The sequence below is a fragment of the Pezoporus occidentalis genome, unplaced genomic scaffold (assembly GCF_034315485.1).
Source record: "Pezoporus occidentalis ecotype Australia unplaced genomic scaffold, CSIRO_AGI_Poc_V1 ctg161, whole genome shotgun sequence".
Lineage (NCBI taxonomy): Eukaryota > Metazoa > Chordata > Aves > Psittaciformes > Psittacidae > Pezoporus > Pezoporus occidentalis.
The window spans coordinates 914,505-927,325 of NW_026913437.1; the positions used below are offsets into that span (position 1 = coordinate 914,505).

The 12,821-nt window shown below is 44.4% G+C and overlaps 1 protein-coding gene across 6 annotated transcripts in view; it reads right to left on the reverse strand.

Moving 5' to 3' along the window:
- Window positions 1-1,629: 1,629 nt before the first annotated feature.
- Window positions 1,630-12,821, reverse strand: part of DOCK11 (dedicator of cytokinesis 11) — a 69,933-nt gene continuing 58,741 nt past the window's right edge. For 3 of the 6 annotated variants that reach the window (XM_062612751.1, XM_062612752.1, XM_062612750.1), the window contains 9 exons: window positions 11,388-11,494; window positions 9,829-9,951; window positions 8,738-8,851; window positions 6,851-6,997; window positions 5,743-5,953; window positions 5,236-5,426; window positions 4,529-4,629; window positions 4,093-4,244; window positions 1,630-3,168 (listed from right to left, as the gene is read on the reverse strand). In XM_062612751.1, the coding sequence (XP_062468735.1) occupies window positions 3,053-3,168; window positions 4,093-4,244; window positions 4,529-4,629; window positions 5,236-5,426; window positions 5,743-5,953; window positions 6,851-6,997; window positions 8,738-8,851; window positions 9,829-9,951; window positions 11,388-11,494 (1,262 nt within the window). In that variant the 3' untranslated portion in view covers window positions 1,630-3,052. Of the gene's footprint in view, window positions 3,169-3,262; window positions 3,276-4,092; window positions 4,245-4,528; window positions 4,630-5,235; window positions 5,427-5,742; window positions 5,954-6,850; window positions 6,998-8,737; window positions 8,852-9,828; window positions 9,952-11,387; window positions 11,495-12,821 lie in introns of all 6 variants that reach the window. The other 3 variants (XM_062612756.1, XM_062612755.1, XM_062612754.1) reach the window with 2 other exon arrangements.

A 12,821-nucleotide genomic window follows, 5' to 3' on the forward strand; every position in this document is an offset into this window, starting at 1 on the left:
GGGTTCCAGATTCTTTTTGGGGAAAGAAATAACACTGAAGTTACCAGGCTTAAAATACCACTTCTAATCTGCAGAAAGAAAAGCAATCAAAGCAGAGTGAATGCTTGCACTTTGGTAGGACTGTACTACACTGTGTAGGAGCAGGAATCTCTAGGAGCATGTTCGTGTACATGAAGTGCTGGCAGAACCTGTGTTGCTTTATTATGTCCGATATGCAAACAATCTGGTTCCAATCCCACTATTCAAACCAGTGCTGATGTCAAGAGTAGCCACAAGCTCTTAATCCTCATGGGCAGATGCTTCATCCTATTTCTTCTCCTTTTATGCAGAATTGCCAACACCTCCCTTCTGAAGAGTCATTGTGTTACACAGCAGGTTTGCAGTTAAAGTAATTAGAGGTGTACATAGGAAAGATGTATCTGTAGCTCTAGAGATAGAGACTGCACAGGTTGTCATTTGAAATGCATCCACTGACTTCTACAGACCAAAACCCTCCTGCACTGCTTTAGGTGGTGTAAGAAAACCCCAAAGTATTAATGAACATTAAACATTTATATTGCTTCAGAAAAGGTAGTAAATAGGAAGTGCCCATTGTGAGCACCAGCTGCATAAACCAGTCACACCTATGCAGCACTCCCCATGTGTATCTGTGCATTCAGCTATTTCAGCCAGAAATAAACAAAAATCTGGAGGATTTCTATAAACTGGGACAATAATGCAGGACAAGGATAGGCACAGAGAATGTGAACACCTTCTTGGCACCGGTGTCCAGCTGCAGCTGTGAAACAGCCTTTGACCAGGCCCTATCATTTCTAGATTGGTGACAATGGAAAGCAAAACCAGCCTGTTTGTTCCCAGTCTTACTACAACCCATCTCAAAAGGACAAACTGGATGTTACAAATCCAGTTGAATTATTTACCTGCAGGACAGAAGCACATCCTTAGCACCATCATCTTTGCTACTCATCAAAACTGCACAGAAGCATGTGTTCTGAACTGCACCGACTGTATGTATTCTATTTGGGCTGGTATTAAACACATTTTTAGCTGAATTACTGAAGCAGCTTTCCAGTAAATGAAACTGAAATGACAGGACAACTACACCACCACCAATTAATTGAGATGTTCAGACGAAAATTCATCCTGCACCATTAAAGAGATCCAAAAATAGGAGTAAGAATTTCACTGTAATTCCAGTAAAACCAAGGAATAACAACTGAAAATTCATCCAACACTGTTATTTCAGGACATCAAAGACATCAGGAAACATGAGTAAGAATTTCAATTCAGTTCCAGGAAAACTATTAGGTGTAGTATTTAAGAGTTGTAGTGCAAGAGATCTTGGTGTCCACATCTCATCTTTGCTGACTGCATTCAAGGTACACCTTTAGGACTGATGTTTAGGGTTTAACTAGCTCCAAAACCTAATGTAATGTATCCACTATTAAACAGCTTCACCACCTTTTAGTAATCTGGAACGTTCTCACTATGCCTTTAAATAGGATTTGGTGAAAGATGAAAATCAATAAGGTAGTAACTGTATTTAAACACTGCAGTCTCAATTCCTCTTTCTGTTAAGCTAAATTTAGAGCCTGCCTGGCATAAAAGCACACACAAGCAGAAGTGTGGTCTGGTTGTTACAGAGGCACATCTGTATTTTGCTTATGGCTGAATTTATGGATCACAACATTGTTGTTCTCAGCAGAGGAGTCATTTTAGGTAATTAGAAACATGCATAATAAACCTTTTGAATTGTGGTCAAAAACTATTTGAAGATAGTTTTTGTTACAGACATTAGAAGATTATTACTTTATAGACACTTAAGCCAAGCTAAATACCCAGCTGGAGTCCTTTTATTATGGCCTTTTGTTACACACCCTTAACCCCCTGCCTCCTTCCCATACGAACTACTGGAACCATATTTACAATTGATGGGATTTGAAAACCATGGGTGTTCTGAACATTGCTGGATAAAAGAATGCCTCATCTGGTTTCTTCTTCCTGCAGCTGAAAGGGTCTCACTAGAGACAGAGATAATATATTAAAGCTTCGTGGAGGGGAAGAAGGAATCAAAGAATTCCAGAAAATACATGATCTTCAACCACATGTCAGATAAAAACCAGTTTTCTTTCAGAAACCAGAGCTGTTTAACAGCAGGGAACATAGATGCCATATGATGGTAAAAGCCCCTCAATTGTGCACGAGTTATATCGATGTGCTGGGTTTCCTTGAGCACATCTTACAGATTATTGGATGTTTTTCCTGAAAGGTGTTTATATATTTGTAATTCCCAATTATATAATTCCCAATTATATAATTCCCCACTTCAGGCGCCCTCAATTTACATTTGTGAGACCATGAGTGGTAAACAGAGAAACTCGTCTCAAATGACAGAGAGAAACCCCCCGGCCAGGGGTGAAATGAGCTGTAGGAAGCTCAGCTTTCATGGGGTTCCTTTAGAATTATCTGCTCAGAGGAGGTGGGAAAATGATCATTTCTGACTCGGGTTTTAGCTGTTCCGGACCAGGACAAGCCTCCTCTCAGGGTCTGAGTGCAATGGGGGCATCTGGACCCCAAGTTACTTTTTAGAAGAGGAAGAAAATCTCTTACTAGTGACTACGATTTCTTCTTCATGTTCCCCGTCCAACAAAGCTTTTAGCAGCAAATATGATACAATGCTAACTTCTATAGACTCCTTCTATTTACAAAGTAGTTTTACATTTTATTATATTCCATTGTACAACTTTACACAGTACCGTTCCAATTCCCATTCATAGTTCAACAACTCAATACCTAGTTAGATGGTTTTCCATGTCCTGTTACACGTTTAGCTTTAAAAAAAAACACAGTAGAAAAGAAGCACAGTGGTGCAGTGTCCAGGCACTTCAATGTTGCTCAACAAAAGAAGCAAGCACCCTGTTTGAAAGCATGGCAACTTTGGGGGGAAAAAAGAACTGCATCTTTGCTCATCATGGATTCCTTGAAGCATCCTTCGTACAGTTCCACTTATTCCTGAGAAAGCTCTGTGAAATAGGAGTGCTATGTCTATATTTCAGCAGTGGGTCTGAGTGAACAGTAACTTCCATCCCCAGATGTCCCACTGATGGCACAGAAGACATGGAGGGAGTCGTGCATCCAGGGCGAATGCATCGTATCTGCGTGGTAGATCTAGAGGAAACAGAAGAATTAGAGCTTCAGGAAAGGCTCCAGGTCACGATTGCAATGCAGGTATTTGAAAAGATATGCAAAGGAAATAGCCAACCTTGTCTTCAGAGCTGTTTCACAAAGGCAGCGTAATAGAGAAATGAGAAAGAAGAATGAAGCAATTTCTGTAGCATTCATATACACATTATTGCGTCCTACTGGATCAGTTTTAGTTACAACTCTATAGGAAAGAAACAATTCTCTGTAGAGCAATAATTTGCTGTATCTTTGCAGTAAGAGAACTCTGGGTTGTTTTTTTTGTAAGCACAGGGGGTAAATGCAGCTAAATACAGCACTCACTGCATCTGTGCCATGTGGCAAGGCCCTGTACTTTATAACCTGAAGGACGGGCTTACAACACAGGATCTCACTGGAGTGGAGGAACTGCTCTAGAGTGACTGCATTTGTGTTTCACCCTGTGATTCAGCAGGCAGCAGGTCGGTCAGCCTCAATGTGTGACATTAGGGAAATGGAGCTCATTGGCCATTGTAACCAGTTTCTGGACATCCAGCTTCCTGCCAGCCTCTGAGCTTCCTGCACCTCTTCAAAATGGGAATTTTGCCAGAGAGTTTCAATCTTGCCACAGGATTCTTGTGATGCACAAAACGTGAGGCAAAACACGGCACAGGACTCTGGGGGGCTGCAGCACCAGGAAACTCATGGCTTGTGTCAGCAGAGCCTCCACCCCGAAGCACACCGTGTACCAACACCAGGCTGAGATCGCCCATCAACAGATGGTGTTTGGAACCCACCAAGTCTATCATTTACTTTTCAAGTTCAGTTACTCGCCTTCTGCATTTAGCTACATAACACAAAGAGCAACCAAGTTTTCAGCTAGTTTTCAGCGCGAGTTACCAAGCACAGAGAGCGCCTCTGTGGGCTCCTGACGTGCAGTACTTGCCTGTTCGTGGATGATGTCAGAAAGCTCTTTCACCATATCCCGAAAGTTTGACTTGAGCCCCTCATGGTACTCCACTTGATCCTCCTTAATGAGTCGCTCGTTGAGCTCCAGAGCAATTCCACAGGCTTGTATAAACTTCCTGAGGAGGAAAGCAGTGAACTTCAGCCATTAAAATAGCCCAGTCTTCTACAAAAGCAAGCAACCAAACAGATGGCAAGTTTCATCCCCCCCTCCCCTTTTTCTCCAGTGTTTGGGAGAACCACAGACTGGTTTGGGTTGAAAGGACCTGGGTGAAATGGGAGACACCAGCACCAGGATCTTTATAAGGCACATTTAAGCATTCAGCATCTGATTTTGGAGACAGGACTATAAGCAAAGTGGGTACCATGTTCCAGCCAGGTTTTATTACATCACAAATCCTACCTGAACATTTCTTTTAAGTCATTCACCTTCTTAGTAGGGTATTTGCTGGACTGGCTGTCACTTAGGAAAGCTCTGGCATAGGCCAAGGGACCAGCATTAACCTAGAACCAGAGAAGGCAGAAATCATTTATGGTAGAACTTGTGCTGAGTTGCTAAAGGCAGTTGTGAAGGGAACAACAATATTAAGAAATCCACCACAAAACCAATCTCAGCATATTATTTGCATGCCACCAGCTCTGCATTACTAATGTAACCAGAGTGTTAGTTTTCCTATGCTTTTTAAGACCAAAAGATAAATGGAGATAAAAAGAGAGGTGGAACCTGGTTCCTCATACTTACCTCCTAGTTCCATTTGGGATGGCAGTTTGACCTGAGCCTTAAGGTCATCTATCCATCTTGAAAATTCAGGCACACAAAAAGGCTATTTGTGCCTGATACTGACCATACAATCTCCAAGAGTTAAGTGTATTTCAGCTTTCACCCATGGCCAACCAATGACAAAATGCTTATTGCCATGAGCCTCCTGCTAACACACTGCTGTATGCGCAGGACAAGCTGTGCTTGTGTTTGCTGTGGTGCTGCAAACAAGGTAGTTAATGAGTTCTGGACAGTAAAAGTGCTGTGTCATGAGAAGATGACTCCCTGAGTCATCTTACAACTCCCTGAGTCAGCTGTAACTGGGATTTTGGATGAGCATCAAGCCTTACCTGCACAGAAACACAGCCTTGCAGTTTGAGTTGCAGCTGGATCATGTCAACATCACCGGCGGAGCACAGCTTCTGCAGCTCTGCTGTCTTGTCTTTTATCTCATCAGCAGCCACATCGATTGGTTTTAAATTAACCTGGTGTTCATAATTGACTGGAATCCTCTTCTTTACATACGGAAAGGAGTTCAAAGCTAGTAGGAACAGCAAAGGAATTATAGATTGAAAAGTCATGCAGCACTGGGGAAAACTCTTCGTGGAACACACACAAGCAGATCCTTGTCCTCTGGGTTTTACTTGGTGTGTGTGAAATCCTGAACAAGACTATTTTACCAGCATGATTTGTTATTTTATGACCATTTACACATAAGGCAAATTCCCCTCCCAACCAGAATATCGTAGCATGGATCTGATTAAACAGCTGAGAGAACTTCTGACTCTTTCGGGATATTTTAATGAGCTTAACCAGTCTAAAAATAGTGGCTGATACAGACTCACATTCGTACTTACTCGTTAAAATGGTCCTTTTTTTACACTGCTCTTCCACACTGCCATGCTTTTTTCCAGATAAAGTGTAGGGAGTTTCAAATACAAATCTATTGATGTTATGGTTTCTTTCAAATTCAGTCTTTCTTTCAGACATCTCTTTGTCTTCAAAATAGGGCTTCACGTAAGTCACTTGAATATGGGCATACTTGGGATCGAGGTCTTTAATGTTGACCTGTGAAATAAGAGGGTTACTCGCTAGAAGAACGAAGATTAATAACTTGACTTACAATTGGTTAATGTGGGGTGTGATTTAAACTGATTCCTTGCTGACTCAGCTCCATTGCATGCCGTGCATCACACACCAAACACTCCTTCTGACCCCAGCCGTGATGTCTAGACCATCCACTACCAGACACACAAGACAAGGAGGTTGGGCACAAGAAATACCTCATCTGCAACAGGTAGCCCTATCACCTTGTCCATCAATGCAGCACATGCCTGTGCTATTCAGTCCTTCTAGTATGACCATATTGCTTCCAGACCATAAATTAGCACTCCTACAGTGCTGTGCTGTGGCATTCAAATCTGCAGGCTTGCCCAAAGCAAGCTTTGGGATCACCAGCATTGTCTTTGGTAACCCAGACACATCTGGGGCTGCAAGATAAGGGTGCGAACAGCCCTTGCAGGGAGCATAAATGGGTATTCCATAGGAAGAGGAAGGAGCTAAGGCTGCAAGGCCCCAAAAGATTTTCTTTCAGCCTTGCAGTGTCAAAGCAACAACAATTCCACTTCCAATCATCTGCTCCTCTGTGCTTCCCAACAACACAGCTCAAGGGAGATGTGGATTGCCATTTCCCATTCATAATTCCCAATTCATTTCTTTCCTCCAGGGTGCCAGATCAGCACCAAAACTTGTCAAACTGTGCAATATGTCCACACAGGAGCACAGGGATGACAGGAGCAAATGGAAGCAAGGTGCTTGTAAGAGGGTGGAAGAGAGGGCTCACAGAATGGTTTGGACTGGAAGGGACCTTAAAGCTCACCCAGTTCCAACCCGTGCCACGTAATATGGCCCTGACGTTCACCACTAATCGCATTTCATCAGCTTGTTCATGCACTTGAACTCTACCTTGTTAGAATCCTGGATAATCTTTACAGTCTCCGACCCAAATTTTTCTCCATAAAGTTTAAGAAGCCGGAATGAGATCTCCGAGAGGCCCGTCAGCTTGGGTTCTTTATAGATGTACTCCTTCCCATCTTCTTCTTCAAAGAACGTCTAGCATTAATCACAAAGAGGTAGTGAGGAATCACTGGGTTTCTTTGCTTGGAAAACTGTATTTTAGACTTCCTACTTTGAAAGCAAGTTTCCACTGGCATTTCAGAAAGCGAAGAAGGTTCAGAAGGCTACAGCTTGCTCTCACTGAGCTTCGCCTTTCAATGGGTTCCTTTAGATTAGCGTAAAAAAGCCATGAATTTCCTCAGCCAACACATCATTGCAGAACACAAAGGCTGGAGGATGACCAGAGAGCAATATAAACACTGTGGAAGCTGGGTTTGGCCAGCACTTGACTTTGTGGAAGGATGGAAAGAGGCCAGCAGGAGAAAACCCACAAAAATAAGGCATAGGGAAGGAGCGGAGAGACATGTAAGTGGAGGAAGCCCTGATAGCAGAGCCATGTGAACAGTCTGAAGGATTTTGTGTAGGCTAAAGGCACTTGAAGCAGTAAATAAAGAAATGGGTTTCCTCTGCTTTGATTCCTCTTGTATTCAGGGAAGTGGAACTTGGTGTATTTGCTGTAGAGACAAAATTGCATTAAAGGTTGTGCCTGCATCACCAGTCCTTCCTGTATTGGGAACAGCACGAAAGCTTCATGCTTTGGCAAGCTGCTCCCATCGGAAGTTGTGACAGAGTGTTAAAACTATGTCTGTGTAGCTGGCGTATAAAGCTGGCAAAGCTTTCAAGTGCAAAAGTGGATCAAGTGCTGGTTGTCAGGATGATCCGTTGCTGAATTTTAGGGGCTGATCCAGTTATTTCTACAGCTTTTAGAAAACTAAGCTAGCAGTTGTTTCCTTTTATCTATCGTTAACCTCATTCACTTTTCACATACCAGTCAAAGATGAGGACAAAAATAAAAGGTATGTTTGCTGCAGCAAAAGTCAATGCTCCAACATGCTGTGCATGTAATGACAGCGGTGTTCAAAGGTACCAGCCTAAGATGGTTTCAGGGGTATTAATCACCTGCTTTAAAAGAAGGAATGAGGAAAGACAGAGCTAATATAATTTACACAGTATTTCTAAAGAGGGGTCCTGCATCTCACCCATGGTTACAGGTCCAAAAGCAGATAGTTCAGAGACACAAGGGAGATGAGGGTAAGGCACTTTATTAGATTAACTGCTACAGCTGGAGGAGAAAAACAAAAGCACAACTCCTTTCAGGTTCAGGAGACTTCATCAGGCAGAAGATCATGCTGCTTCTCGGGACACTGAGCCCCAGACCTTGGCCACTTTTTCCAGCTACCTCAGTTAACAGAAATACTCTCTCTACACGTATACAACCAATACTGCCTCCAGCTTCTCCAATAACCTTTTACTCCACTAATACATAGAAAAAAGCAGCAATTGTCTGAAGAAGAAAACGTCTGTAGAAGAAAATGTTATTACTACTATTTGTACACAGTGGTTACATACTGTGACTGGTACACTCTACACACGCTAAATTGTGTTTGTGTAGTTTATAATAACTATAATTACAGTCACCACCACTGAACCCATTAAGCCATTTCCTACCTGCTGAGGTGTTCTATGGGAAGCCCATGAGCAGAATCATAAACTACAATAAATCAACTGCTCCCGGAGAGACACAAACCCTCAAGGGTGGAACATGGAAGCGTTCACAATGATGCGCCAGTGCCTGCTCCAGAGGAGCCAACAGGCTTCCCAGCTCCAGGTCTGGCAGAGCAGCAGCTTTAGGGAATGCCTGGTGAAGGGTGACTGGTGAGTGGGATATGTACTTACTTGTCCATAAAAGGCCACCCTAAAAAAGGTTCCAAGAAGCCTCTTCCTGGTATGCATGACTTCCAATATCTTGGCGTATGCTCCATGAAGCGTTCTGTACAGCTGGGTTAGTTTCTGGAAATCGGATTTTGACATTGTTAAAGCAGGATTTTGCAAGCAGAACATCCTAGCCGACACTGGCAGCTTCTGAGAGATCTGATCACGGCCCTTTGGAGAATTCAGATGTGGATTTCAAAGGAGGTGGAACACTTGCAGTGTTCTTTGAAAAACCTCAGTCTTAAGCACATGCTCAGCTCCAGGTCTGAGAGGAGCTGCAGGCTGCAGCTATCCTGAGGGAGTAGGCTGAGCCTGCTGTCCCTGCATGCCCCCGACCAAGCCTTCACGGGTAGAGCAGCCTGCAGTATTTTACCCAGATACCCGGTTTTGATCAAAACCGGATGAAGGCTTCCACTAACTTCAGCTGTACAGCTGGATCCTGCCCTGGTGTGGAGGGGGTCATGGGATAAGGGAAGGAAAGAGGAGTACAGCAGCCTCCCCAAAGCACAGGTCACAGCAGGCACCGGGGAGGAGCAAGGTGAAGGGCTGGGAAAGCTTCCTTCCCTCCTCCCCAGTTGCATGGAATTACCTGCAGATCTAGTCCTTTCTTTGAACACTCCACCGTGCTTTTAACTCTTAAAGTCTTCACGTCTCAAAGAGAACCTGGCTTTGACGAGCACAGGGTATGATGACAGCTTTGTTTTAGGTGAAGGAAGGTGGGAATTATTCACTAAATACAAGTCTTGTGTGTCTTTAGCTGTAACAATCACCCTCCAGACCACTGCTTTCGCTCATGTGTTTAGTGACCAGCAATGAAGCGCGACGTGGGCGTTACTGACATCAATTCAGTGACTCATAGCATCAAAAATACAATAGCCTCTTGCATTTTTTCTGAGGGATCTAGAAAATTACCTTATATCATAGAATCACAGAATGGTTCGGGTTAGAAATGACCTTAAGGTCATCCGGTTCCAATCCCGGATGATGGAACACAGGGACACTTCACCCTAGACCATGTCTGTTTGCATACCTGCAAACTAGTTCAAAACACTCACCTCAAACTCACGCCGCTTCTCGTAAATAGGAATGATCAGTTTGGACACTTCAGAAATGGTTTCATACCGCTCTGCTTTCCACAGGCCATCCACACATTGCTCCAGCAGCTCCACCAGCACTTCCTACGAGAGCAGCCGAATGGTGGTGTTAGTAACAGTCCAAGTTAGAAGGGAAAACCATTGTATTCTCAGTTTCTTTAACAGGTCCCAGTACAAGCAGCCACAGCTATAGCCCATGGTCTGGCTTTTCCAAAGGGAAGGAAACAAAAGATAAAAAAGGACAAAAGGAGAAGTTATTTTTTGGAAGTTCCTTTATTCTTTATTATCACTGCACAGGAGCCAGCAAGTGTGCCTTGGTTATTTAGCTTCCTCCCCAGGGAAACACCAAAGCTCTGGGAGGGTATGGAGATGGCAGCACTGGAAGTCAGAAGTAGGTATCTGAGCAACACGTCCAAGAACAGGTGTGCACCAGCAGTGGGCTGTGATGCTAAGGATCCTCAAGCCTAGTCTTGATGAATGGGCAATGGGGCAGCTCAGCCATGTGGCCCCCCCAGCGCAGGGGTAAAGGCATGGTACAAGAGTCATTGTGAGGCTTTCTGACTCACGGGACAGTCTAGCCACTTCCTCAATGCCTTGCTGTGGTTTCTGGGCTGTTCTGCTAATGTGGTGTCCTGCAGCACAGCCCTAGCTTGAGGGGAACACAAGACGGGCTGCTCAGCCTGGAGAAGAGAAGCTGCGTGGAGACCTCAGAGCAGCTTCCAGTGTCTGAAGGGGGCTACAAGGATGCTGGAGAGGGACTCTTCATCAGGGACAGTAGCAATAGGACAAGGGGTGATGGGTTCAAACTGAAACAGGGGAGATTTAGGTTGAATGTAAGGCAGAAGCTCTTCCCTGTGAGGGTGCTGAGGCGCTGGCACAGGGTGCCCAGAGAAGCTGTGGCTGCCCCATCCCTGGCAGTGCTCAAGGCCAGGTTGGACACAGGGGCTTGGAGCAAGCTGCTCTAGTGGAAGGGGTCCCTGCCCGTGGCAGGGGTTGGAGCTGGAGGCGCTTTAAGGTCCCTTCAACCCAAACCAGGCTGGGGTTCTGTGATTCTATAAACCCTCACTCAGTAAAACCTGACTTGTATGTTGTCCCTCCTTGGCAATACTGTGCCACACTGCTCTGTGCTGGCACAATTAGCACCCGCAAAGCACGGTAGGCAAAGATTCTTGTGCAGCTTCTCCAGTCTCAGTGCTAGAAAAAGCTTTTAGTAGAAAGAGCTTTTAGTAGAAAAGCTTTGCAAAGAAACCAAGAACCTTCACCAGTTCTGTATTGTACACAGAAAATCCCTCAAAGCAGATTTCTCTTGGGAAATTGCTGGGAAGCAGCTTTCCTTACAGACGTCAGTGCCCAACTGTAATTTGTAACAGCTTGCACAAACAAAGTCTAAAACAATCACAGAATCCCTCTACTCCATGATGCCCTCATGGAACGAGCCTGCACTGGAGCTGATCACCTCAGTGAGTGACCCATCCTACCCAGCTGCCCAATATCCCCTGCTCCATACTACAGGACCTCACCTCACTGTAATGTACGTCCATCATCCCACCGTCTTCTTTCATTGCGCCTTCTTCATCAATGTTGGGAGTGATTTTCCTGAAGGCAGCGCATCCACTGGGGAAGAGTTCTGTAGTGGACAAAAGCACATGGATTAGTGGAATAACATAGCCCAAATGCATCATGCTTTAATGGCTGGGAAGCAGTCTGGCTGACAGTGAAGTCCTACAAGCAGCAGTGGACTTGACTCTCATTTTACTATTGAATGTATGAGACTGAACACAACAGAACCACCGCAGCCATTTGCCACGGGAGTCATTCCTAGCAACTAACACCAAGCACAACAGGTTTCCCTGGATCAGGAATCCCCAACCTACCCAGCTGCAACCAACTGAAAGTCATGAAGAACACAGGTGTATCTTTGCACAGAAGATGCAAGAATCATAGAATCAGCTAGTTTGGAAAAGACCTTTAAGATCATCAAGTCCAACCATCGCCCCAGCACTGCTAAAGCCATCACTAACCCATGTTCCTAAGGGCATTGTCTACATGAAGAACAAAGCTATTGCGGGATGCTGGAGAGCTGGGTGGGAAGTGAACAGGACTGTACACTCCTAGCAGAAAGCACAATTATGTACCCTTTCCTGAACCCTTTTCAGCCTACATAAACGTAAAGAGCACCAGTGACAGAGAGAACTCAGCGTATACACTTGTTATTCCTTTGGATTTGTTCCTCTTCCTTTTTAGCAGTTCTCCTTTACCACTGGTTGTGGTAAGCAGCCTCCAGGGGACAAATAAAGAATTACCAACAATACTCTCCCTTCTGCAGCCAATGAAGTGTGCAGAGGGATCAGAAAAACCAGTCCTGAGTTTTCACACTTTGCCAACACAAAGTACAGGATTTGGAGGGACTCCAAAGGTGCCCGAAGCCACCTGAGCAAAGCACTTCAGACCCTTCCAGTCAAGGCAGTGCATGCACTCAATGGGCTTTTACGCAGCCTTAACTTTCTGAAAGGTGAAGTGTCCGTGTCAATAATCACACCCTTACATGCAAATGAGAAACGGGGTCAATACATCAGCTGGGGAACAGACATTTAAAAGAAATCCTGCAGAGTGGTGTTACTTGAGAACCCACAAGCCTGCCCTGTCCCTCCTGCTTTGCATCAAATCACAATACTCTCCTCCTTCCTTAGTATTCTTTACCTATTTGTATTGTTAAGGCTATAGTAGTATTTTTTGACTGCATTTTGACTGCTTTACTCTAGTTTTCTATACTGCCTCTGGTGACACTCCTGATGAACATATTGACAGCCGGTTTTTAACATGGGCTTCCCCTCGTGAGTACAGTTCCCAATATAAACCACAACAACATTTAAACGAAGACATGATGTGTCAGTTTGTATTTCACTCAGCAACATGCCAACATGACTGCCTAAGCGGTCCTGGCCAGCCTAGTA